The 24,999-nt window shown below is 39.1% G+C and overlaps 1 protein-coding gene across 2 annotated transcripts in view; it reads right to left on the reverse strand.

The window, feature by feature from the left end:
- Positions 1 to 24,999, reverse strand: part of EBF1 (early B-cell factor 1) — a 538,394-nt gene that overhangs the window by 491,203 nt on the left and 22,192 nt on the right. The window contains exon 6 of one of the 2 annotated variants that reach the window (XM_006864916.1): positions 17,782 to 17,850. The exons of the other annotated variant lie outside the window; for it this stretch is intronic. Coding sequence (XP_006864978.1) covers positions 17,782 to 17,850 — 69 coding nt within the window. The remainder of the gene's footprint in view (positions 1 to 17,781; positions 17,851 to 24,999) is intronic. 2 annotated transcript variants of the gene reach the window in all.

The raw sequence follows: 24,999 nt of genomic DNA on the forward strand, positions 1-24,999 counted from the left end.
TAATTTCCATGGGGGAGTAGACTGGTTCTATAGTATAAGCACTGGACGATGAACCACAAGTTGGGGGGGTTTGAGCCCACCAGCTGCTCCACAGGAAAAAGATGAGGCTTTCTGCTTCCGCATAGATTTACAGCCTCAGACATCCTAAACGGGTTAACTGTGAGTCAAAACCAACTCGCTGGCACTTAATAACAACAATTTCCATGTGCCATAGAAATACAATTTATAATTCATAACTCTGCTTTAAAGTCCTACGTTTCAGGGATCCTATAAGAAATACTGATGGGTTTGTGTCAAGCACCTTCTAAACAATTACAGGGGGAAAACTGAGGTAAGAGTTACTTTCCTAATAATCAGAGGAGCTATGTTCCTGGTTTATCTGAGTTGCTAGTTCTCATGACTGCCAAATTCCCCTGCCAGGCACTGGGGATGGGTAGCTACTCCTACCAAGGTATCAACCATTTCAATCAGACCTCTTCACACAACCCACTCCTAATTTCTACAATATCTGGTGGCAACTGCAGCCCAATAGGTGCCCATAGATACAAATGAAAACTAGATAGAACCATTGTGTCTGGGAGCTGACAAATTCCCAGACTGAAATAAAAGAAGGAGGTAGGAAGGGAAATACAGAGCTAATGCAACATATTTTCCTAAAAGTCATTTTACCAAACTTCCAGGAGATATCAAGGAATCAGACCTAATTCTTCCTTCATTCTTTTGATCATGTCTTTCCTAAGGTTGCAAAGCAATTTTCAAGTCATGGTCTATCGGCAATTTGATAGGAAAAAAAACCCTAAAATTCCCCAAGTAATGCTGAAAGCACAGCGATTTGAAAGAAACTACCATTAGTAAACTAAACAGTGCACTAAATAAAGAAACTGACTACTGTTGAGACATACAGTTCTAAGAATTATCAAAAAGAACGCTGTAAAGCTCAAACTGCTGTATATAAGAAATTATTCAAGTATGCGTTTGAGTAATTCTGCATTTTAATTTAACCCTTTGAAACATTAATCAAACTGTGGCTAATTATAGGAATTAAAGAATTAAACGATGGAATCTTCTAAAAGATATTATTTAAAAGGCAGTTTATACAATTACTTGTATAGATGTTTGCTTTAAAGAGGAAAACAGTTCTACTGTAATGAAAAGGGTCTTAGAAAATTAAATTAACAAGGGGGGACCAGGCTGATATGAAACTAAATTAGCATCAAATGCAAATTACAGGGTACTTAATGGTAGAAACAGGTGCAGAGAAGAACCCTAAATGAGATAAATGAATAAAACATCCCGCTCCACAAATGTGGAAGCTGACACAAAGTCAATGATATGAATAATTCAGCAGCCTCCACAGTGCTGTTGAGGTCAGTCTGCCTTGACCTTTGAAACAGGAAGTAAAATTCAGTTCAAATTTGAGTGACTGGAAATATAACAGTTATTTGTTTTTTATATTAAAAAATCCACAGAATTTTTTAAAAACACAGATAACAGAATAGATACAATAGATTTACAGTTCAAACTAAAAAGTATCGAATCAAACTAGTTGGTAAATAAATGAGATAAAAATCATTAAATAAGATTTTACCCACAACCATGTCTCAATATGAAAATTCATAAAAGAAAAAGAATCAAAGGCATTTACACCAGTACTCATTTATTAACCAAACTCTCTTTGAGAGTAATTTCTAAAATTTTACCCTATTTCAGAATATTTTGTTGTAAAGATCATTTTAAAAATTAGCTGGGCATTTTTATTAGTAATTCCAGGAATCTCATATTTATAGAACACAATTTGATTACACTAGTTTTTATCTGCATGAAACTGCTTCTTTATTTTACTCTTCAAACCCTAATTTACTAAATGTTGAATCCCAAGCATTAGTTGTTCACCTTGAAAAAAAAAATGCAACCTGAGTGGTAAAAACAAATCATTTTTATAATTGAATACCTAGCATGGATTTATGTCTCATATATATATATTTTTTTTTTTTCCTTCTTTACATGCTTCAAAAATATTTTGTACAGTCCACTACTGAGAGTACTCTCCTTATTTCAAATTCAATTTGGTGCTGCTGGAGATTAACAGGGTTTGACAAGAAACCAAATTCTACAAGCTAGAAGGACAGCGAAATATATATGGTATATCACCCTCGTCCTTCTTTTACGGGATGGCATAAAAGATGTTTGATAATAACAGTTATCTCTGCCCTCCAATTGGTTCTATTAATGGGACCCACAACTTGCCATCTACCTTTCATCTATCTACTGTGCTTGTCAGATAAAAGATTATGTTGAAAGATGAGCTTAATTTTATTTTCTAGATTTAGAGAGGGTTAAAGACAAACACACACACACACACACAGACATGCATGGCCACCACCTAACAGAAAGCAGTGTCAAACTAGGTCTACGACTACAATTGCCACATGAAGAAGTTTGAGAAATGCTCCTTCCAAGCATGAGTGTTTAACCCACGCAAAATGAAAGATACAGAATGCGTTGTTGTTTTTTTTAAATAATTATGATGATGATGATGATATTGACTAAATCACTCCTTGCTCGACATTTAATAAAGGGTGATAGACCAAACATTGCTGATTTGGGGTTTGGCGTAATGGCTGACCTGAGCAAAGCCTTTGTGTACAAAGTGGCTCCCCATTAAATGAGGGCTCTGTGGAACCAGCTGGTTCTCATTTTGAAACAACTGGTTTCTCTATCCCCAAGTGCTAAAGAAAATAATCCCTGCAATCCATGGCTACACACTTTCAAGGAGGCACCAATGAGAATTTGATTGTGGAGATAATTAAAGTCATTCCTAGAACTTCCAAGGGGGGGGGGGACACAGATGCAGGGGGAGAATAAGATGGGGGAGAAAGAAAGGATAGTCAATGATAGTGTTTAAATTAAACTATCACAAATTATAGTTTTGAGTGGAGAAGAGAAAAGTGAACCCTTCGCCTTGTAAAGAGCTCAGTTGAACCAGCTCTGTTTTCATCTCCTATCAGCTGCTCCAAGGGGCGGCCTGAGATGCGATTACAGGGGGCCACAGCTCCGAGTGTGTGGTTTGGAAGCCAGGGCATCTAAACAGGGTCCCAGAAGCTCCTAGTCACGATGACACCACAGCATGGTTTTTGGTTTTAGGATTCAATGTTATTTAGTCAGGGAGGGACTTAATCTGGGTTCTTCAACCAACAGTCTTGCCTGACTGATCAGAAACACTAAAATTCTCTCCACATTAAGAAAAAACAAAGACATTATCAGACCCTTGAAGGTACTCATCTCTGAATATCAAAGAGAACTTACTATTTTGCTTTCATGCAACACAGTGTTCTGCAATAAGAAGTCCCATTCAGATGCATGACACTCATCTGAACCTGTGCTCTGGACCCACTTTTGGATTTCATCGGCTGGGGTGGGTGGTGGGGAGGAGCAGGGGGGAGAGACATTAAAATATGTGTAATCTTCGTCTGCACTATCTGCCTTTAACAGGAAGAAGCGATCAGCTCAATGAGAAGGATTCAGGGCCTCTCAATTAACCTGATTAGTTCAGCACATTGCTCTCATGAATGACAACTTATCTTGAAAATAAGGGAGAACTTCCTTCGTAGGGTAGACGCAGGAGCCCCCTAAAGCCACAAAGATGCAGCCTATCAAATGGGATGGCGTCTCATTCTCCTCCCTCTTCCCAGCTCTTGCAGGTCAGAGGGACTGGCAGACACGGGTGCCTGATTGGATTTTGTGTCCTAAGGACAGGAGGCAAGCTCTTGTCTGCCCAGGTGGCCTTGGAGAAGGCTGGGAAAAGAAATGCCCTCTGGGCAACTTCAAGCCCCTTCTTTCAAAGTCAACCAGGCACATGATGGGATTGGGGTGAGGAGTGTGTGTGTGTGTGTGTGTGTGTGTGTGTGTGTGTGTTGGGGGCAAGGGGGGAAAGACAATTCATTAACCCTTTAATCACCATAGGAGCATGTCAATATTCTGTCTGCCTAAGAGAAAAATCATGGATTCTTAAATCTTCTAACTGTATAAAACAAAGGCAGTGCTTAAATAAGCGTTATCCCAATACTGATTTCAGGTTTGACATAATGAGGGGAGATGGCTGAGTTGCCACACAAAAATAAAGCTTTTCTCCAAACTCTGAAATCTGCTTCCTTGCAAAGGATGTGATCTATGAGGTTTGACTTTCTTGTGTTTTTTTAAAAAATCCATGTTATCTTGTGTAATAGACACACTAGTTAAACAGAATATATTCTTGCAAATGTGCTTTGTGAGAATGTCAACAGCAGGATTTTTCACTTACTTGTCTGCTCTGTGATTTACTTGATCAATTAAACAGTTAGGCAATGAGGAGATTTGCATGGTAATCGTGTGAAGATTAACATTTTTAAGTGTAACAAATTTAATATTTTATCTTACATTTTCTGTTTCTCATCATTCTTTAATGGCAGTGTCTTTTCGCTTTATCGTGTGGTTATAACAAGCCTGTCTTTATGCGAGAACTGAGACCACCAGACTCAACAACTGCGTTTCCAGCTCCTTTCACTCTCTTTCATTTCACAAAAGCATATCCTAAGCACCTACTATGAGCCAGGCACTGTGCTGAGTGACAGGGCTACAGCACTGACCACAAGCATGGCCACTGCCCTCTGGGGGTATCTTAGAGACCATCTGCCTGCTCAGCAATACCACAGGGGACTAAACTAGAATGCTGTAGCTGGAAAGGATCTTTGCTTCTAATCCCAGCCTCTCTTTAAAAGATGTTGTTGGTGTTGTTAAGTGCCATCGAGTCGGTTCTGTTTCACAGCGATCCTATATAGGGTTCCCAAGGAGCAGCTGGTGAATTTGAACTGAAAACCTTGCAGTTCAAGGTCCAGTGCTTATTACAATGCCACACCAGGACTCCATTTTTAAAATGTTGTTGTTGTTAAGTGCTGTCGAGTTGGTTCCAACCCATAGCGACCCTGTACAGGGTTTCCGAGGCTGCAAATCTTTACGGGAGCAGAAAGCCTCATCTTTCTCTGTGGAGCAGCTGGTAGTTTCCAACTGCTGACCGTGAGGTTCGCAGCCCGATTCGTAACCACTACACTACCAGAGCTCCATTTTTAAAATGTTGTTGTTGTTGTTAAGTGCCGTCGAGTCGGTTCCGACCCATAGCAACCCTGAACAGGGTTTCCAAGGCTGTCAATCTTTACGGGAGCAGAAAGCCTAATCTTTCTCCCGCGGAGCAGCTGGTAGTTTCAAACTGCTGGCCGATTCGTAACCACTATGATACCAGAGCTCCTTATTAGCAGGCACCTTATACCAAATATGTAATATGTTCCTGGTGTTATGTGCTAAGTGCTCGCCACACATTTAATTTACATATTTTTTCAACACAACCTTATAAAGTAGGAATGATCACTATCATGCCCATTGTACAGATGAAAAAATTGAGCATAAGGAAGTTAAACAATTCCTCCACTGTCCCACAATCAGTGCTGACAGAGCTGGGATTTGATCCAAGCAGTCTGACTCCACAGCCTATGTGCTTAACCTATATGTAGAGTGCCACATAGAAGTGAAATAAAGCCACAGAGTTGCCCAAGTTCAATGCCAGTAGTTATGAGCATTTCAGCCCAGGAACGTTTCCCTCTGCATCATCATACTAGTCTGAAATAACACTCTTTCATTAAAAAAATCAATGTATTTTTTGTTTATACTTTAATACTTATCCCAGCTTATTCCTTTTTTTTTTTTTTCTCTTCTGAGACACTGAGCACTCCGTGAGAGCAGGAACCTTATATATCATAATTATCGTTATATCCCAACTCCCCTCCCCCCCAAAAAAAACAGTGCCTGTCATATAGTTGATCTATTGTGTGTCACCAAGTCAGTTCCAACTAATGGCCACCCTGGATAGGGTTTCTGAGGCTGTAAACCTTTACAGGAGCAGAAAGCCTCCTCTGTCTCCTAAGACGCAACTGGTAGATTCAAACTACTGACCTTGAGATTAGCAGCCCAGTTCATAATCCACTATGCTCCTGTGTTATGCAGTGGTGGTAGTTGCGTGCCACCCAGTCAGTTCCGCTCATAGTGGCCCTATATAGAGTTCCTGAGGCTACAAATCTTTACTAAAGCATAAAGCCTCATCTTTCTCCCATGGAGTGACTGATAGAAGCCACTGACCTTATGGTTAGCAACCCAGCTCCTAATCCACTACACTACCAGGGCTCCTTTGTCATATAGTTGTTGTTGTTGTTAAGTGCTGTCAAGTTGATTCTGACTCATAGTGAACCTGTATAGAGTTCCCAAAAAACAACTGCTGAATTTGAACTGCTGACAAGTCTAGCGCATTATCCCTCATCACCACATCATTTGTGGGAAGAAAAAAGTAAATGAATCCTCATCCAAGGGAACCTGGGTATTTACGTATAAGAAAGTTTCATGGCAATGGTCCCATTAAAAATACGACTCCACATGGAATATATTATGATCAAATTACAACAGCTAGCTGCCATTAAATACCTGCTATGTGCCAAGTCAAATGCTAGTATTTTTACTCTTACAACTCTTTAAAATAAGTATGACTTTTCCCATTTTGAACACAGGGAAAATTGAGCACCTGAGGTTCCAATACCTATAAGTAGCAATGGAAGGATTTGATCCCACAGCCTATGAACACCAAAGTCCATGACTTTCTTACTGTATTATGCCTTCCTCTCACAGAGATATTTCTTTGGATAAGTTTCTGGATTTTTTTCCCAATGAAATACACAGCAACTCACGCATCAACTTAAATGAGGGCACACTGGACCACTTCTTCAGCAGAGGGCACAATTTATGTAATAAAATATGTAAGTATCTATAATATATGTATCTTTTTAATACCCAAAGTCAAGTGCAACATCTACTAAGAGAACCTAGTTACATAAGCAAGTTTAGACTCAGGCATAGAAAAGATGAATTGTGAATACCCAGAAAAATAAAATATGATTTTTACTGGGCACTTCATGAAAGAAAAAGAATCGAGTTGAGAGCTACGAGATAGAGTTTCTAATTACTGGCTTTTGTCACTAACTTAGTTTATGGAAGTTGATAAACCTATAGGCTGTAGGCCTCGTTTTACACATCTACAAAATGGGCTAATCGATCAGTGTTTTCACATGTCTGTGAAGAAAATTCACTGAAATACTGTCCCCTTAAAGTGCTGGTGTGGACTCCTGGTGTGGTGCTGTGGGTTAATGCGCTGGACTGCAAAGTCAGTTTGACTACAAGGTTGGTGGTTCAAGCTCAGCAGCCGCTCCTTGGAAACCCTATACAGGGGTACTATGGGTTGGAACCAACTCGGTGGCACTTAACAACAACAAAATTACTGGTGTGGCACTGTAGGGTAAGTACTGTACTGCTAACTGCAAGGGCAGCTTTTCAAACCCACCAGCTGCTCCTCGGAAACCCTATACAGGGTCACTATGAGTCAGAACAGACTCGACAGCAACTAAGCACAACAACAAAGTGCTCATAGTGGTCACGGTTTTTGTTTATTTTAAGATGCCTATAAACCAGGATTTTGAGGCTAGTCTTCATATGTGAACAAGGGGACAGGCAGAATGGGTTCCCACCTCGACAGCCATAAGAAGGACTCAGTTTTTTTAAGGTTATTCTTAGATGTATGCCATGCACCTGAGATTAGAATCTGGTTATAAGAAAACAACACCAAGATGTGAAAAGAAATGTAAGTTTTCAACACTGTTGATAATAACTTCACACATAATCAGTTTAACTCTTAAGCAACTTTCTTTCTTTAAAAAGCTTTATAATAAAAAGCGATCACTTTTCATTTTCTTTTTTACTTTGTAATGAAAGAGAAAATGTGTGTATTCACATGTGTGTATGTGTGAGAATCCAAATCTCTGGTCCAGGACTCTTCACTCTAACTTTGCATTTGTGAGAGGACTTCAAACTACAGTTTATCCAAAACTGTTGCTAAAAGAAATATTTTAAAGTATTGTTACAGATCAGAAAACTAATGAGTAAAAGCCTATTTAAAATGGGGAAATCCCAACAGTTTATCTGTTGTTATTGTTAAGTGCCATCGAGTCGGTTCCAATCCATAGTATCCCTGTATAGCATTTCCAAGGAGTGGCTGGTGAGTTTGAACCACTGACCTTATGATTCAAAGCAACCTTGCAGTCCAGTGCTTATCCTATAGCACCACACCATAATCCTAACTAAATGGTAACTTTGGAAAGGCAGAAGGTAACCTTCTAACCACTAGAAAACTTTCCCTGCATGCTCCCCACTCTTCAGTGTGCACATCGCAGTCTAAATCAGCACACCTTAGCCAGAGCACTAACAGAAGCAGAGCCAGGAAAAAACGGCAGCTAACATCATAAAACAACACAGTCTACCATTTCACTTTGAACATGATCAACTTAAAAAGAAAAAAAAGGAAAGAAAGAGTAATGTGTCAGCTTTAAAAATGTCACGTCATAAACCCCAAATGTCCACATCCTAGAAAGGCTCTTCTTTCCCCCAAGTCCTCAAGGCCACTCTACCCCTATACACACACAGTATCAATATTTGGTCAACTGAGCAATAAATGAGCAAACAAGTTCTTGAGAAATTCTTGATATTGATTAAAGGCGCAAGTTTTCAACTACCACTACAACCTACACATGAGCCAAAATTTAAGAGTCTTGCCAAAACCCTAGGAAATATGTGTATAGACTATGTCCAGGTGAAAAAAAACTGCTTGAGATCAATTTAATGAAGATTTTCTTCTGGCCTGACCTGGTGCTGAAAGTGTTAAAGAAAACAATGAAAGAACAAGTGAGTGTACAGGGCAGGATTTACTGTCATTTACTTTTAATCTATGGCCCTCTCTCTGTAGCTTATCGGGCCTCTGTCAGTACTTTTTCCTCCTTTATATTTCATGAGGAGCTCCCTATTGCTGCTAGCAAGAGACAGAGCCCAAGTGTCTATAAGCTTTTTGTCAGGTAAAAAGAGAAGCAAAAGGGAAGGAACAAGAGGAAAAGCAAAGCTAAGAGGCATCTATTAGATGTCACTAGGTTTTTCTATTCATGTCAACGATTCAGGATTAGAGTATTTGAAATAATCTTATTGAGAGGAATCAAAAGGCCCACCGAGTGAGAGGCATATGGCAAAGGCGAGAACAATATCTTATTAAATATGTGTTGGCTAACACTATTACTTTTATATTATATTACAAAACTATCGTGCCTCAAACAGTTAGCGGGATGGTATAGTTACTGAATGCCATTTGGGAGGTTATTGGGAAGGATCAAGCTATATAATTTGCCAGCTTGTCTGTCTAGTTAAATCATTGCAAGTAGGGTTTTGGGGAGGGGGTTGAAGGGGACACATTTGGAACTAGAACCAAACACTTCACCTTCCAAATAAAAAGTCCCAAAGCACAATGACAACTACTCTATTCTCACTGCAAAACAGAATATATGGAATATAAATGAAACACCTATGGTATTCTTGTCCCCAGAATCTGTTTCATTAAGTTAACACCACTTAACTGTCTACTTTATATGTGACTGCCCATGAAAAATATGACATAGGAGTTCTTTTGGTCAGACTCCTCTTCCCATGAAGAATACACATAAACAACACACATTCAGCTTCACATTTTATCAGGATTAAGGCAATTAAAATTCTATTACAGTAAGTACTGTAACATTAAAACCTTCATTTGCTTCTGGACAAAGGCTTGTAACTGGAGAAATAGTTTGCGAGGGAGATTTATCTTCATCTGCCCACACCTTTAAAGGCAGCAAGCAACCAAAGACAAACCCGTACTGTTCACCATATTTCATTGATTGCAATATGAGTATTTGGGTCACTTTTTACATTGTCTTGGGCAGTATACAGTTACACCATGTGTAAAGAGAGGAATGGGTTGGGATGAAGAGGGAGAGAGAAGGTTTGTCTACTTTAGATCACTTCTCATGTAAATTAAGATGACCAAAATATCATTTATTTCTATTCTGGAGCCTCTAACTCCAGTTTTGTTTTGCTTTAATCTGTTTAGTTAGGTTCTGGCAACAGGAGGACATGAGGGGAATTTACTGATGGCAAGTTGTACCTGGGGAGTTGTTTTTGTTTTTGTGTTTTTCCATTCTAATCAGCCTCTTTTACAAAAGTAACAGTGCACTTAAAATTATGGTAGTTTCTAATCACAAACTGAGTTGCAAAGTTGCTAATATAGACATGCTAGGAACTTGGTACTGATTTCCTGTATTTTTCCAGAACTTTTACAAAAACAAAGTTATGATGGCATGGGATAAAAATGCACACCCTGAGCTGACACCATGCACATTGCTGATTCTCTGAAGCTACGTTAAATACATTTCTTGGAAGTTGCTGCTATTACTTCCTTTACAGGAAAACCACTGTTGTTCATTACATAGTGTCTGCAGTAGCTTTATACCATGTAACAGTACTCTGCATTATGATATACTGTCAGCATATTTTAAATGCATTTTAATGTATCCTGGGTGTGTATTTGGGAAGTGCTGATAGTAAATGGAATATAGACTGCTATAAGCTTATTGTATTCGTTATTTTCTTATCACAGTAACAAACTGCACACAAATGTGCAGGGACTCATCTCATATTTAGAATGGGATAAAATTTAGAATGATATTCACATACATCTTTTTGTTAATACTTACATACTTAGAAAACAAATGTTTAAATATACTAGGGTTAATAAACAACTATAAGTGCATGCTTCAGTGTTGAAAGCTAAATTTTCACTTTTGAAATAAATGTAAACCTCTCAAACCAATGTAAAGGACAGCAATTATCTTGCCTGGGGCAATTATAAAGGGTTAATTCCTCCTTCCTTTATTTTAACTAAGCACTCAAGGTTAGGAAATAAGGTGGTATAAAAGGGTTATCATGGCTCTGGAAAATGCATTCACACCTCTGGTTCTTCATGACCCAGAAAGCCAGTTATACATTATGTAGAATAATACATACGGTGGTTGGTCCTTCTAAAAACTGGGTGAAGACCAAAATCCTAATAGTTCTAAAGTCCATGAAATAAACCCATAAAACTCCAAATAAATGCTTTAATAAAAGTACATGTTGTATTCAGGTTAGTTGAGGTACTTTATTTTTATGGAAGAAAAAAAAATTTGTTAATTTGGGGACTTAACTGCTGATGATTAAAAAAAGGGGGGGGTGGTCAGGTACCTTCACAATCCTAGAAGAATATCATCTCCCCTACCCCATCCAGTGGTAGTAATAATAATAATCATGCCTTACATTAAAGTTTTACTGTTGTTTTCCTACTATATAGATGAACATGTATAGTACATAAACATACCAGATGCATTTAATCAACAAAATTAACTTAGTCATAATCGGTTGCTTTCAAGTCGAGGCTGACTCATAGCAACAAGACAGAAAGAGGCAGAACTGCCCACAAGATTTCCAAGGACTCTTGGTGTGGCTGGCATGGTGCTGCAGATTAATGCGCAGGACTGCAACGTCGGTTTGAACCACTAGATTGGCGGTTCAAGCTCACCAGTAGCTCCTTGGAAACCCTATACAGGGTCAGTTATGACTATGAGTCAGAACCGACTCCATGGCACTTAACAACAACAAATCTTTATGGAATGGGAGAAAGATGAGCTTTTGAAGCTCCCGAGAAGATTTAGAACTTTGGAACCCCTATATGACTAGGAATCAACTCGACGGCACATAACAATAACAATCTTTAAGAAAACAGACTGCCACATCTTACTACCAAAGAACAACTGGTGGGTTCAAACAGCAACCTCCTGTTGAGTAGCTGAGTGCTACTTAGCTTTTTTATGATTTTTAGTCAAGCTATTTGGCATCAGATCAAGATATAATCGGGCAGTCAACTCCAGATTTACACTTCCGGCCTTTTGTTTATTAGCCAAGCACTTTACCACTGTGCCACCAGGATTCTTAGCTTAGTAGTAGAACAATAAAATACTGTAATTTTTTTCTGGAATGTCCTATCATGGTATTAATAACTCTTAAAGAATGAATCTTATTATACAACTGTTTGAACAACCCTAATGTAGCTACGTTTTGATATTCATAAGATTTGCCTCTGAGTCCTGGTGTAGTGCTGTAATATAAGTCCTAGAAAGCTAAACACAAAGTTGACAGTTCAAACCCACCAGCTGCTCCTCAGAAACCCTACACAGGGTCACCACAAGTCAGAACCAACTGGACGGCATGTAGCAACAAACATGATGTTGTTGTTGTTGTTGTTAATTGCTGTGGAGTCTGTTCTGACCTATAGCGACCCCATATAGGGTTTTCAAGAAGCAGCTGGTGAGCTTGAACCACCGACCTTGCAGTTCAAATGACTTTGCAGTCTAGCGCATTAATCCTATAGTACTCCATTTATATAATATTTATTAGGCTTGTTTTGTGATTAATGTTTAAAATAGACTACTTAGTAATTAAAACATTAGACTGCCCCTTTTTTACCTATTGATTTCATAGGATGCATGTCATGTTTAGAGTCCTGGTGTGGCACTGTGGGCTAATGCATCAGACTGCAAAGTCATTTGAACTGCAAGGTCGGTGGTTCAAGCTCACCAGTTGCTCCTTGGAAACTCTATAGAGTCACTATGAGTCGCAGTCAACTCGACGGTACTTAACAACAACATAGGATAAGCACTGGACTGCAAGGCTGGCAGTTCAAACCCACCAACCACTCCTTGGAAACCCTATATAGAGTTGCTATGAGTCAAAACTGGTAGCTATGGTAGATCTTTGGAAAATCCAGAAAACAAAAACAAAAGTGAGGGGTTTTTTGTTGTTGTTTTGTGTGTTTTCTTATTTCTGGGAGATCCTTGGGGAATTGTGGCCAGAAGTATAGCAATTTCAAACAGACCAGGTTTTACATATTATAAAAATTGTGTATTTTTAAAATTTGCATGACAAGGCCTACCTCTCAGTTACAGGGATTCTTGAAAATGGAAAAGAAAGGCATGGTAAAGCTATTAATGTTACAATGGACAAGCCCCAAATCTTTAAAGACGTATTAGTTTCCAGGCTTTAAAAATCTATGGTTTAAATATTGATTGTAGTGAACCCTAAACTTTAAGGCTATTCAAGCTATATTATATCTTGAGAGAACTGTGTCTGAATTCACATGAGACAGGGGGACACAGTTTGAGAAGGAATTTCATCCTTAACCAATTTTTTCCATTTAAAAAAAAGAAAGAAATCACTTCTTAACCATTCAGGATCCACAGTACAGACAACTAAAAAATTGTTGTTGTTAAGTGCAATAGGACCATCTGGTGAGCTTGAACTGCTGACTTTGTAGTTCAAATCAGCCTTGCAGTCTAGCACATTAGCCCACAGCACCACACCAGGACTCCAAGTAGGATTCTTATTTTCTCCTTAGTTAGTGATAGAGCCATGTCATCAATCACACTCATCCTAAATTGGAAAAAAAACAAAAACAAAAACAGCCAACACTGAGTTTCCCCCTACCCCACCTTACTGGAATTAAGCTACTCAACTCTGACCAGAAACTTCAGGTCTTTATATGAAAGGAGTCTTGTAGTATAATTTGGAGAACGAAAGAAATGTTTTTGCAGAACCATCAGTATTCATCTATGTCATTGCTCAAAGATTAAGTTTAGTGACTGAAGGGTATACATTTTTTTAAAAATAATCAAGACTAAATGGTGGTCCTAACTAACTAGATATAGAATAACAATATGCTTAATATAGTCAATGCAAGCAGTTAAAAGAAGTTTTTCATACAAAAAAAATGGAATACTTTTTTTTTTTAATAGACTCAGAAAAACTGGGTTTCCAATTCAGACTACCCTATGTGACTTTTGTCATTATCATCTTTTCTGATTCTTACAAAGTAAACCTAATTAAGGACCTCCTTCATTAGTCTTCCAGAAAAAATTAGCACAGCTTATGCTAATTACTCCTCTGCAAAATTTAATAAACTCGTTGAAATGGGAATAGTCTAATGAGGTTTTATTTATTGAACTAAGATAACTCCAAGGAAAAAGGTTAGGACACAGGATATCCAATGTGGTAATAAAACTACAATTTATTCAATTTCTAAACATGAATTTTATTGCAAACCTTTTAAATTCAAATAGGAGTTACTATGTGAATATGTTAAATCAATCTCCACCTTAATCTAATATTAGAAGTCAATCTCTCTTTTTTGCTTTTTTACTTTAATAATAATTACCACACATAGCCCTTTACCTCAACTATAATGAAATTTGCTATTATTAGTTCCTAGTCATCAGATATTAAACAATACATTTGACTTTTCTCATGTCTATGTCACCCAAATATCCAGATAATTGGGCAAGGCTGGAATTTATGCTTTTTAATCAAGCTATTTGGCATCAGACAGAGATATAATCTGGCAGTCAACTCCAGATGTACACTTCTGACATTTGCAGCAATTTTCCTATAACTATTTTTGAAGTGACTTGCCAAACTTTCATGACTAAAAACATTTCAGTCATATATATATATATATATTTGTATCTTTGTTGAATACAATAATAAGAGAATAAGGAACACAGCATCTCTGTACAATAAGCAATAGACTCAGATTCACAAGGTTGGCTGTTCAAGCCCACCAGCCACTCCACTAGAGAAAGAAGAGGCTCTCTGCTCCCACAAAGAAAGCCTATACAGGGTCTCTATGAATCGGAACTAACTCAATGGCACTTAACAACAACAACAAATGTCGTAAGAAAATGAAGTAGAAACACATTTTCTAAATCACAGTTTGCAACTGCTGATTTTGTTGACTGCACTTTTTTAATAGAAGAAGCCAAGCTGATGTCCCCAAATCAACGGCAAAAAACAATACAACCAAAATTTAACACAGAAAAGAGCTTACCCTGTATCACTGTCGTATGACCAGAAAGCATCTTCTACCTAAACTATAAATAGCTTTCCCGCATAACTACTGCTAAAAATCCTCTGACTGATAAAAATAGCCGTATTCTTCCAAATTCCGAAGGACAAACAAAAGGAAGCTAAATGTTATTGGAGCCTCAACGGTAACTACGTATTAAAAACCATTCTAAATCATAACCCAAGGATTGATTGCACTTTCGGTTCTATAACTGCAGATTGTACGCATCTTGTAAACATAGTTACTACTACTGTTGCTGAACGCAGGCCCCATAACCTATTTTTTCAAAATATGCAGGGATCCATATCCATAAATCTGAAAGCATATCAAACTCTATACACGTAACACAGACATAATACAATCAATAATATAGAATCAAATTGGAAACTATGAAATTCAGTCGCAGTTGCCATCTTTTTTTTTTATTCCTTTGTAGCAATTTCATGGAATTGGAGGATCTTTTCTATTTTGCCCTTCCTTGCGTGGGTTCTTTTCTTGTTGTCATTCCTTCCTCTCGATGTTAAAAACGGAAGTTTCACATATCAGCACAGACAGGACCTAAAGCTTTTAAAAGCTTTGGCAGGCTGAAGGACAAATAAACTATGAAAACTCAGATGCAAATAAGAAATAGCTAACTGAGGTTTTGCATATCAACTGGCATCACTCCTTAAAAGATAGTCCATGAAAGATAATGGTAACAGCCAACAAATAAACATATGTTGAGACTTGAGCAGATATACCAGGTTTCAGTCATTTTTAAAGTACTCTCTTAAGAGACCAAGACTGGCTACCCACTGTTTTTTACTTTGTCAAACCAAAAAGGAGGGGGGAAAAAAAAGAAGAAAAGGATGAATGTCATGAGTAATATCGCTAAAGCCACCAACAGTATAAAGTGCATACTTATTTTGCCTAAATTGTTTGAACTACCCCAGCCAAGAAAAGGTTTTAAGTAGCCTACTGGGACAGATGCAAGGCGGTAACAATAGAAACCACACTAATGCAATCCAGGTAACACAATCCAGTTTCAAAAACACAGACCGGGCTAATTACAGCGCTGCTGAGTCAAGTTTCTTATGCCATTGCAACCCACATGAACAGGTCAAAATCAAATATTATTCAAACCACAGTCATATCAACCTTCTATATCAGAGTCACAGCTTAAAACCAAACGAAGAACTTAAAAGCTTAACCCATTCACAAGCAAAAAAAAAAAAAAAATGTTTTCATTGCGGGTGGCAACGTAAGGTTCTTGTCATCATCGAAACCAAAAGGAACTGTGCGGCAGAACAAAATGCTTGTAGTTTCAAAGTCTGGGTGAATATATGGCCAGGTCCTTGGATCGGAGCAATTTCTTTTTTAGTAGAAGAATAAGACAAACAAGCTTAAAATCACAAAAAAAGAAAGGATTTTAAAGAGGTATATTTAAATGAAACAAACAGCACTAAGGTTGTATCTGGTTTTGACGTTATTCATTTTAACACTTAGTTTCCATTGATGAAAAAGAAATCGTCTGAATGGCAAATCTGCTCTTATGGATACCCGTGCCATTCTCAGTCTAGAGACAACACACAGCCTGACTATACACTAAACTTTCACAGGTTTTCATTCAGAATCAAATGCTTCCACTAGCTTATATGAAACTCTTTGGCTAACCAAAAAATATGTTTTTAAGGAATTATCTGGGTAAAAGTTAATAGTATAAAACATTTGACTAACATGTAAATTTAATAAAACTGCTTGCCAATCAAAATTGCATTTAAGCCTGTGAAACCATGCAAGTCAAAATCAACAGCCAATCTTTAACATAAATTATGATGAAGCGTGTAAATACCTTTATGTTGTTATTGCTAACTAAAAAATGATAAATCAAGCCCACAAAAAGGTTAAGACAGTCTTTTGTCAAAACTCAATATTATCAAACCCCCAAATGGGAACTTTTGTTCAGCCATTGATTTCCTCAGTGACCTGTTGGACAGTCTCATTTGCAAGATTCTTGTTCTAGCTAGTGAAGGGCGTTAGCTCTTTTCTTAGTTGACAACAGACAGTACCTTCCAGGCCATTTAACTCTAAGTGAGTGATACCATGTAACAAATGGTTTATCATACATGTTTCCGTACAATGAATTTCAATAATTAAAATGTTAAATGAATATCTGGAATGCAACTTTGCATAATGCGTGCACACACTGACTTGCAGTTGCACTGAACAACTAAAGCAGATTTATTGTTCTGCAGTGATTTACTTGGTCATGTCAGATTAGTAATATGGATCTGTTTAAAAACACAATAATTAAGACAAGCAGGATAAATTAATCAACTTACAATACAGTGTGAGCTGCAATCAAACTCAGGAAATAATCATAGAAAATCTTGGTCCACAGATCTCTTTAAACTGCTTTTATGCATAAATAAAATCTTAAAATATAGATGGATTACATCCAACAGAACTACTGTAGCTAAAAGTGATAATGATTCAAACATTTTTCAAATAAAAGTTAAATATTTATAAGCAACCAACCACATTTAATAAATCACAAACTATTATTATTTTATTTCAGAAGCTTCCTGGCACAGCATGAGGATTGAGCCACAGAAAGTCAGGAAAGAAAAAAATATATATAATATATACATATATATGGCTTAAGAAGCATGAATCAGACACAAAATCGGAACAAATCAAGAAACAGGCCTTCAAATAACATTCCATATGGCTTTCTCCAGAATCGCAACCACCCGGCGCAGCTTCCGTTGTGACCAAGCAGCAGATTTTGGCCACATGCATTTCTAACCCTTGCCCATGAGCGACACAAGGCAGGTGTTTCATTATAATGAGGAATAAGAATCCAGTGAAAGAAGAGTGGTCCCTACCTGTCAATTATCACTGGATCTGAGGGAGTCTCATTTCGGTTGCCACAGCTTTTCTTGTCACAACAGCGGCTATGAAGCAAAAGCGAAAGGATTTAGTACAACCATTACAATATAAAATCATCATTTAGGCAGACAGAAGGTTCAAATTGCTGGGTTGCAAATGCTAGAATTACCACAAAGCCATACCTGGCAATCAACGGATCCCTGGGACAGAAAATTCTATTTGGGTCACCTATGGGTTAATGGCCAAGCTTAACCTCCCTCGGTACAAAGAAGGAGGGCGGGAGACGGGCTCTTGCCCAGCCACAGCTGATAGCCCTCAGATGGGGTCTTCCTATCACTCCCCGGATAGTGTTGGGAGAGTTCACTGTGAAGTGCATTATCACATCCACCCAAGGAGAATATTCAGGGTTGTGGGTGGCTCCAACGTTCTTCCCTCAAGATCACACTAATTGTGTGGAGCTCATCAATAGTGAGGTGTGACTGATTTCTCCCCCTCCAGTCATTTTATAATAAATGGATTCTTTGTTCTTCTACTTTCTCTTTAATGACAGAAGTTTCTTTCAATCACAGCCTTTCCAAAATCCTAAAGCTAGAACTGTTTGCTTTTGAACTGCCTTCATCAGAATAAATGTAGAAGACAATAATTAAGATGAGCAGGAAGACAGGGACCAACCATGGAGGTCCACACACCTACTGATTCCTATGGCCTGCCCTGGACACCAGGTGGCTTCCCTGGCAGCCGAATCCAATGGTTAGCACAGCCCTGACAGACGTCATTCTCTTCTGGACCAGACAAAGAGCTATGGGAGAGGGCAGTGTCCACTACCAAAAGCCCACTTCGGCTCTGATCTTATGACTACCAGTTGATTTTTTAAAAACTGAGATGCTTCCTAAGGGTGATAAATCAGTGTTTTTTGAAAATTACCCATGGTCAATGGAAGACTTGTTTGCAAACAAAAAACTGAGTCCACCAGCCAGTGTACACAAAAGTTATGTTATAAAAACACGTATTTGCTGGTAAAAAGAGATGAGGATAAGATTCTTATGCTTCAACAGTGAGTAATTGTTACCATGACTAATTGCGACAGTCACAATCATAAAGGTAGAAGTTTTGTAACCAAAACAGGGGAGTAGTTAACCTTATAGTCCAGAAACAGAGGACCCTAGGACCATCAATAGAGAAGAGCACAAGCGGAATGCAGGACCTTATCCAGAGAAGCAACGACACCAGAGATGAAGGCAGAGATGGGGCCGTGGAGAGGGGGTGCAGCTGAGGACTCCAGATTCATGGAAAGAGAGGGACTGAGAGCTGGCAGCCAGGAGACAGACTAGCAGAATGTCCCCTTTGATGGTGTAAATTATTACATATGCCTGAGTGTTTAAAAAAAAAGAGCTAAAATTAATAGAAATACTGTTAACTGATGGTACGTGGAAGGGATTATAACCATTTGTAATGAAACAAAGTATAAGATTTGTTGAATGTAAAACTGATGATCTGCCCTGTAAACAAACTTTCACTCAATTCACAATAAAAACTTTAAAAAAACAAAAACAAAAAACACATATTTGATCAGTCAGTGATGCAGGTTATCCAAGGGTTTAACCTTACTATAAGCCTCAAAAGTGAAGGTTGACAAGGAATAAGAAAGACCGTAGCATTGCTGCATTTGCAATGGGGTGTTGAAAAAGAATACTGAAAGTACCATGGACTGCCAGAAGAAATAACAAATTTGTGTTGGAAGAAGTACAGCCAGAATGCTCCTTGTTGTTGTTATGTGCCATGGAGTCAGTGCCGACTCATAGTGACCCTGAACAGGGTTTCCGAGGCTGTAAATCTTTACATCTTTACGGGAGCAGAAAACTTCATCTTTCTCCCACGGAAGAGCTGGTAGTTTCGAACTGCTGACCTTGCGGTTCGCAGCCCGATTCGTAACCACTACGCTACCAGAGGCCAGGATTCCTGGTAAGACTTCATCTCTCATACTTGAGGAGGGACTAGGCCCTAGAGAAAGACATTATACATGGTAAAGTGGAGGACCAGTGAAAAAGAAAAAAACCTCTTGAGATGGACTGACATGTTGGCAGCAGCAATGGGCTCAAGCATAGCAATTGTGAGGATGGCAAAGAATCGGGCAGTATCTTGTTCTCCTATGCATAGGGTTCTATGAGTCGGAACCAACTTGATAGCATCTAATAACAACAATACAAGCCTCAGAAAAGTGTATTTTTCTCCCTCTTTCTTATACATCCATACTCTGTGGGGAGGAGTGGACTTAGTTAATCACAGAGTGTAAATTTAGAGAGCTGCTTGAAAGAACCAGACATTGAACTTCATTTTCAGATAAGCACTGGACTGCAAGATCAGTTTGAATGGCAAGGTTGGTGGTTCAAACTTAGCAGCCACTCCTCCGAAACCCTATACAGGATCGCTATGAATTGGAGCTGACTTGACGGCACTTACCAACAATAATAATACACTTCTGCAGAGAGAGGCTCTCACCACCAAAGCTGGGATGTCTTTTTTCCTTGTAACTAGATCTATTCATTTCTGAGAAGAAAGCAACCTTCCACATTTAGTGCTCATTCTGTTTGTCTCTCCTATTCCCAGGAAACAATCGTAAGAATTACATCTTCTTTGTCAATGCCCCAGCCATAAGCCACTCCACCCACCTTCTAGCCTTTCCTTTTCTGATTCAGAGGAACCTGTTTCTTCCAAACTTATTCCAGTATCTAAGAGACAGATGAAGAAACAAGGGGACAGGAAGTACAAGCAGCTAGAATGCATGCAAAATATGTATATAATATTTGTTGTTGTTAGGTGCCATCACAATAGAATGAAACACCGCCCATCTTGAGCCAACCTCACAACTGTTGCCCTACTTGAGCCCATTGATGCTGCCACTTTGCCAATCCATCTTGCTGGGGGTCTTCCTCTTTTTCTCTGATCCTCCACCTTACCAAACATGATATCCCTCTCCAGCGACTGGTCCCTCCTGACAATGTGTCCAAAGTATGAGAGACGAGAAGTTTGGCTATCCTGGCCTCCAAGGAGCACTCTGGCTGTACTTCTTCCAACACAGACCTGTTCGTTCTTTTGGCAGCCCATGGTACTTTCAATATTCTCCTCCAACACTAAATATATGCACACAAATATATAATTAAAAAAAAATAAACTCGATAATGAACTCTTAATTCCCCTGTACCTACATGTCAGGATAGCACAATGGTTAAGAACAATGGCTTTGGAGTCAGACAGACATATCTGTACTACTTGACTACCCCCAAACTCTCTACCTCCTTATCCTGCTTTATTTTTCTTTATAGCACTTAACCCGTTATGTTTTATATTGGTTTTTCTTCATAGATTCTAAATTGCCTCATTTGTAAAATTATAATCACTACCTCTCAATTCAATGTCATAAGGGTGCAAAGCCAGGCTCTGTGGATGGCCCGACTAAGGCTCAAAGAAGGGAAGCAACATTATCCCTTCCTGTTCCTTCCTCTTCCAGCCTCTTCTTCCTCTTCCAAACTCTGCCCTATGCTTGTAGAGGCCAAAGGTCTGCAAAAGAAGAGCATCTGCAGAGACCAATTCCCCAGACTCAAGGAGGAAAATAAATGGAAAGACCTAGTTCTCCTTCATTTTCTTGTTTAAAACAGCAATTGGGCAATGCAAGTCCTTGGAGGCAGTTTTCTCACCTCACTACAGTCCTTCCTAGACTAAATGCCCTCTTAGGACCCTTCTAGCCTGTGTGATGATAATTGTGGGCTAGCATCTGTATCTCAAGCCAATCCAATCCCCTCTCTTCTAAATTCATCCTACAGTTCATCCCTCACGTGGACTCCTACAGGGACCTCCACTTACTTGGTCTCCCTACTTAAACTCTTGCCTCCCTACAACACTCAAGGTGACCTTTCCAAAACATCACTGGGATTATGTTACCTTTTAATGACTTCCCACAGCACATAGACTATATCCATGGCGTGATATGATGCCAGACCACGTCCCAAGGCCCTGTCACCCTCCTCCAACCTTTCCAGCTCTGGTCACATGGGCCAATTTCAATCCTCTGATGAATCACATTCTTTCAGAAGCCCATGGTCCAGATCAGGTTGCCCTCTCTGCCTGGGCAGCTCGCTAGCTGGTTAACCTGTTTTCTTCCTTCAGCCTACCTGCTGCTTCCTCATAGAGCTTTTCCCTGGTACCCACCTTCAACTCTGTTATATTCCTCCTGTTATTTCCTGTCAAGGCATCAAACATAATGCAGATCATATTGTTACATGTATTCTACATATTTTTTGTGACTATCTTTCTCCCTTTGAACTCCCCTACTGTGGGTTAATGCGCCAGACTGGAAAGCTGTTTGTACTGCAAGATCGGCGGTTCAAGCTCACCAGCTGCTCCTTGGCAACCCTATACAGGGTTGCAATGGGTCGGAATTGACTCGACAGCACTTAACAACAACAACCTGTCACTAATCCATTCATTTTCTAAAGGGAAGAAAACATCCGTTTTATTTATCTAGTGACTAGCACAGGAGCCTTGGTGGCACTGTAGGATAAGCACTGGACTTCTAACTGCAAGGTTGGCAGTTCAAACCTACCAGCCACTCCATGAGAGAAGGATGAGGCTTTCTGCGCCTGTAAAGATGTACAACCTTAGAAACCCTATGGTTTTACTCTGTTCTATAGAGTCCTGGTGTGGCACTGTGGGTAAATGCTCTGGACTACAAAGTCATTTTGAACCACAAGTCAGTGGTTCAAGCTCACCAGCCGCTCCTTAGAACTGACTCTATGACACCTAACAACAACAACAGAACTGCTGGCCTATTGCTTCCTGGTGAGACACTGTGGATTAATGTGCTGGACTGTAAAATCACTTTGAACCACAAGTCAGTGGTTCAAGTTCGCCAGCTGCTCCTCAGAAACCCTACGAAGGGTCGCTATGGATCAGAACTGACTCAACAGCACTTAACAACAACAACAACAATAGAGTTTCTATGAGTAGGAATCTACCTGACAGCAGTAGGTTTGAGTTTGGAGTGAATAGCACAAAATCTGGCATAGAATTGAGAAGCTCAAATGTTTGATTGATTGATTGAATGAATGAGAGAAGAAATGACTTAATGAATGTTGTTGTTAAGTGCTTTTGAATGGATTCTGACTCACAGCAACCCTGAATAGGGTTTCCTAGGCTGTAAATCTTAACAAGAGCAGAAAGCCTCATCTTTTTTCTGCAGAGCAGCTGGTAGGCTCAAACTGTCAACCTTGTGGTTTACAGTCCAGTATGTATTCTGTAAGGTAAGGGAGAACTACCTCTCTGCTATGTCCCATGGAGCCCAGGGAAACAGGCAGGTACAAAGTCAGAAATGTAGATGGAATGATGAAGTGAAAAAAGAAAAACAGCATGAAGAAACTCAAAAGTCACTTAAAACTCATAAAGAAAATTTTATATAAAGCCAAGAAAATGATCTAACGTGTTTCCTGTTTCTTGTCCTCTTTATCCAAAGCGAGATCCTTGGGATTATGCTTTGTACCTTGTTGTTGTTGTTGTTAAGTGCCATCAAGTTGGTTCCGACCCATAGCAACCCTGTACAGGATTTCTGAGGCCGTAAATATTTTAGGGGAGCAGAAAGCCTCATCTTTCTTCCGCGGGGCAGCTGGTAGTTTCGAACTTCTGACCTTAAGGTTCGCAGCCAGATTCATAACCACTATGCTACCAGACTACAAAATAGTGTGCACAGTATGATTCCATTAAAAAAAAATAGAGGCATGATCCCATTAAAATATGGAATTGTGTGCAACTATTTCAAAGAATTGGAGTCCTAGTGTGACTCTGTAGGATAAGCACTGGACTGCTAACTGCAAGGTTAGAAGTTCAAACCCACCAGTTGCTCCTCAGAAACCCTATAATAACGGAGTCACTATGAGTTAGAACTGGCTCTACAGCACTTAACAACAAAAACATCCTAAAGAATGTGTTGTTATTAAGTGCCGTTTAGTCAGTTCAGACTCATAGCAAACCTGTATAGAGTTTCCAAGGTTGTAAATCTTTGTGGGAGCAGAAAGTCTCATCTTTTTACCTCAGAGTGGCTGATTGGCTCAAACCACTGACCTTGTGGTTCACATTCCAGTGCTTATCCTACAGAGCCTCACACTCTCCTATAAAGAATTAGGTGAGTTTTTATGTACTATCATGGAAAGAAATCTAGATTACATTGTGAACTAAGAAAATCAAGTTGCAGAATAGTATGTTACATATGGTCCTATTTCTGAAAGAAAAAATGAGAGAAAATTTGCCCCAAGCATGGTTCATTCTCCACCATCACCTAACACTTTGCACAGATATCACTACTTCAAAAAACCTCTGCTGACTCTCCCTACCACTATTCCCTCTTTCCACTCATCCTTCATTATTTCCCTACACACACAGCATTTTGTTGTCCAGTTTGCAACCCCATGTGTGCAAAGTAGAACTGCTCCACAGGATTTTCAAGGCTGGAAGCAGATCATCAAGCACTTCCTGAGGCGCCTCTGGATGGGTTTGAACAGCCTACCTTTTTACTAGTATAGTCAAGTACTTAATCATTTGTGCCACCCAGAAATTCTTCCATGCTGCTCACCACATTATATTGTATATTCACTTGTTTTCTTCTTTACTGTCTTTCTCACTTAAATATCAGGCCCATGAGGGCAAGGTCTTAGACTATTTTATATAGTCTATATAGTGCCAGTATGGTGTCCTGGTATGGCACTGTGGGTTAATGCACCAGACCTCAAAGCCATTTGAACTGCAAGGTTGGTGGTTCAAGCTCACCAGCCACTCCTTGGAAACCCTATACAGGGTCACTATGGGTTGAAACAGACTCGACGGCACTTAACAACAACAACATAGTCCCAGCAATTATTAAACAGGCTGGTAGACAACAGGCTTTTGAGAAATCATTTTTTGAATGAATGAATAGAACATTCAAAGAGATTATCTATGGGGAATGGAACAGAAAGTGGGAAAGGATAGAGAATACATGTTTTATCTTCATACTTTTGCTATGTTCTGCTTCACAGTACAATATTGTGTTGTTTTGTACCTTCTTGTTGTTGTTTCCATGGAAAGACTTGTAAGTTTGAATTGCCCACCTTTGTGGTTAGCAGTTCACTGTTTAACCTACAACACCACACCAGGACTCCTAGTAAAAACTGAAAAACAATGTGCGTGTG

This window comes from Chrysochloris asiatica, unplaced genomic scaffold (assembly GCF_000296735.1).
Source record: "Chrysochloris asiatica unplaced genomic scaffold, ChrAsi1.0 scaffold00073, whole genome shotgun sequence".
In the NCBI taxonomy this organism is placed as follows: domain Eukaryota; kingdom Metazoa; phylum Chordata; class Mammalia; order Afrosoricida; family Chrysochloridae; genus Chrysochloris; species Chrysochloris asiatica.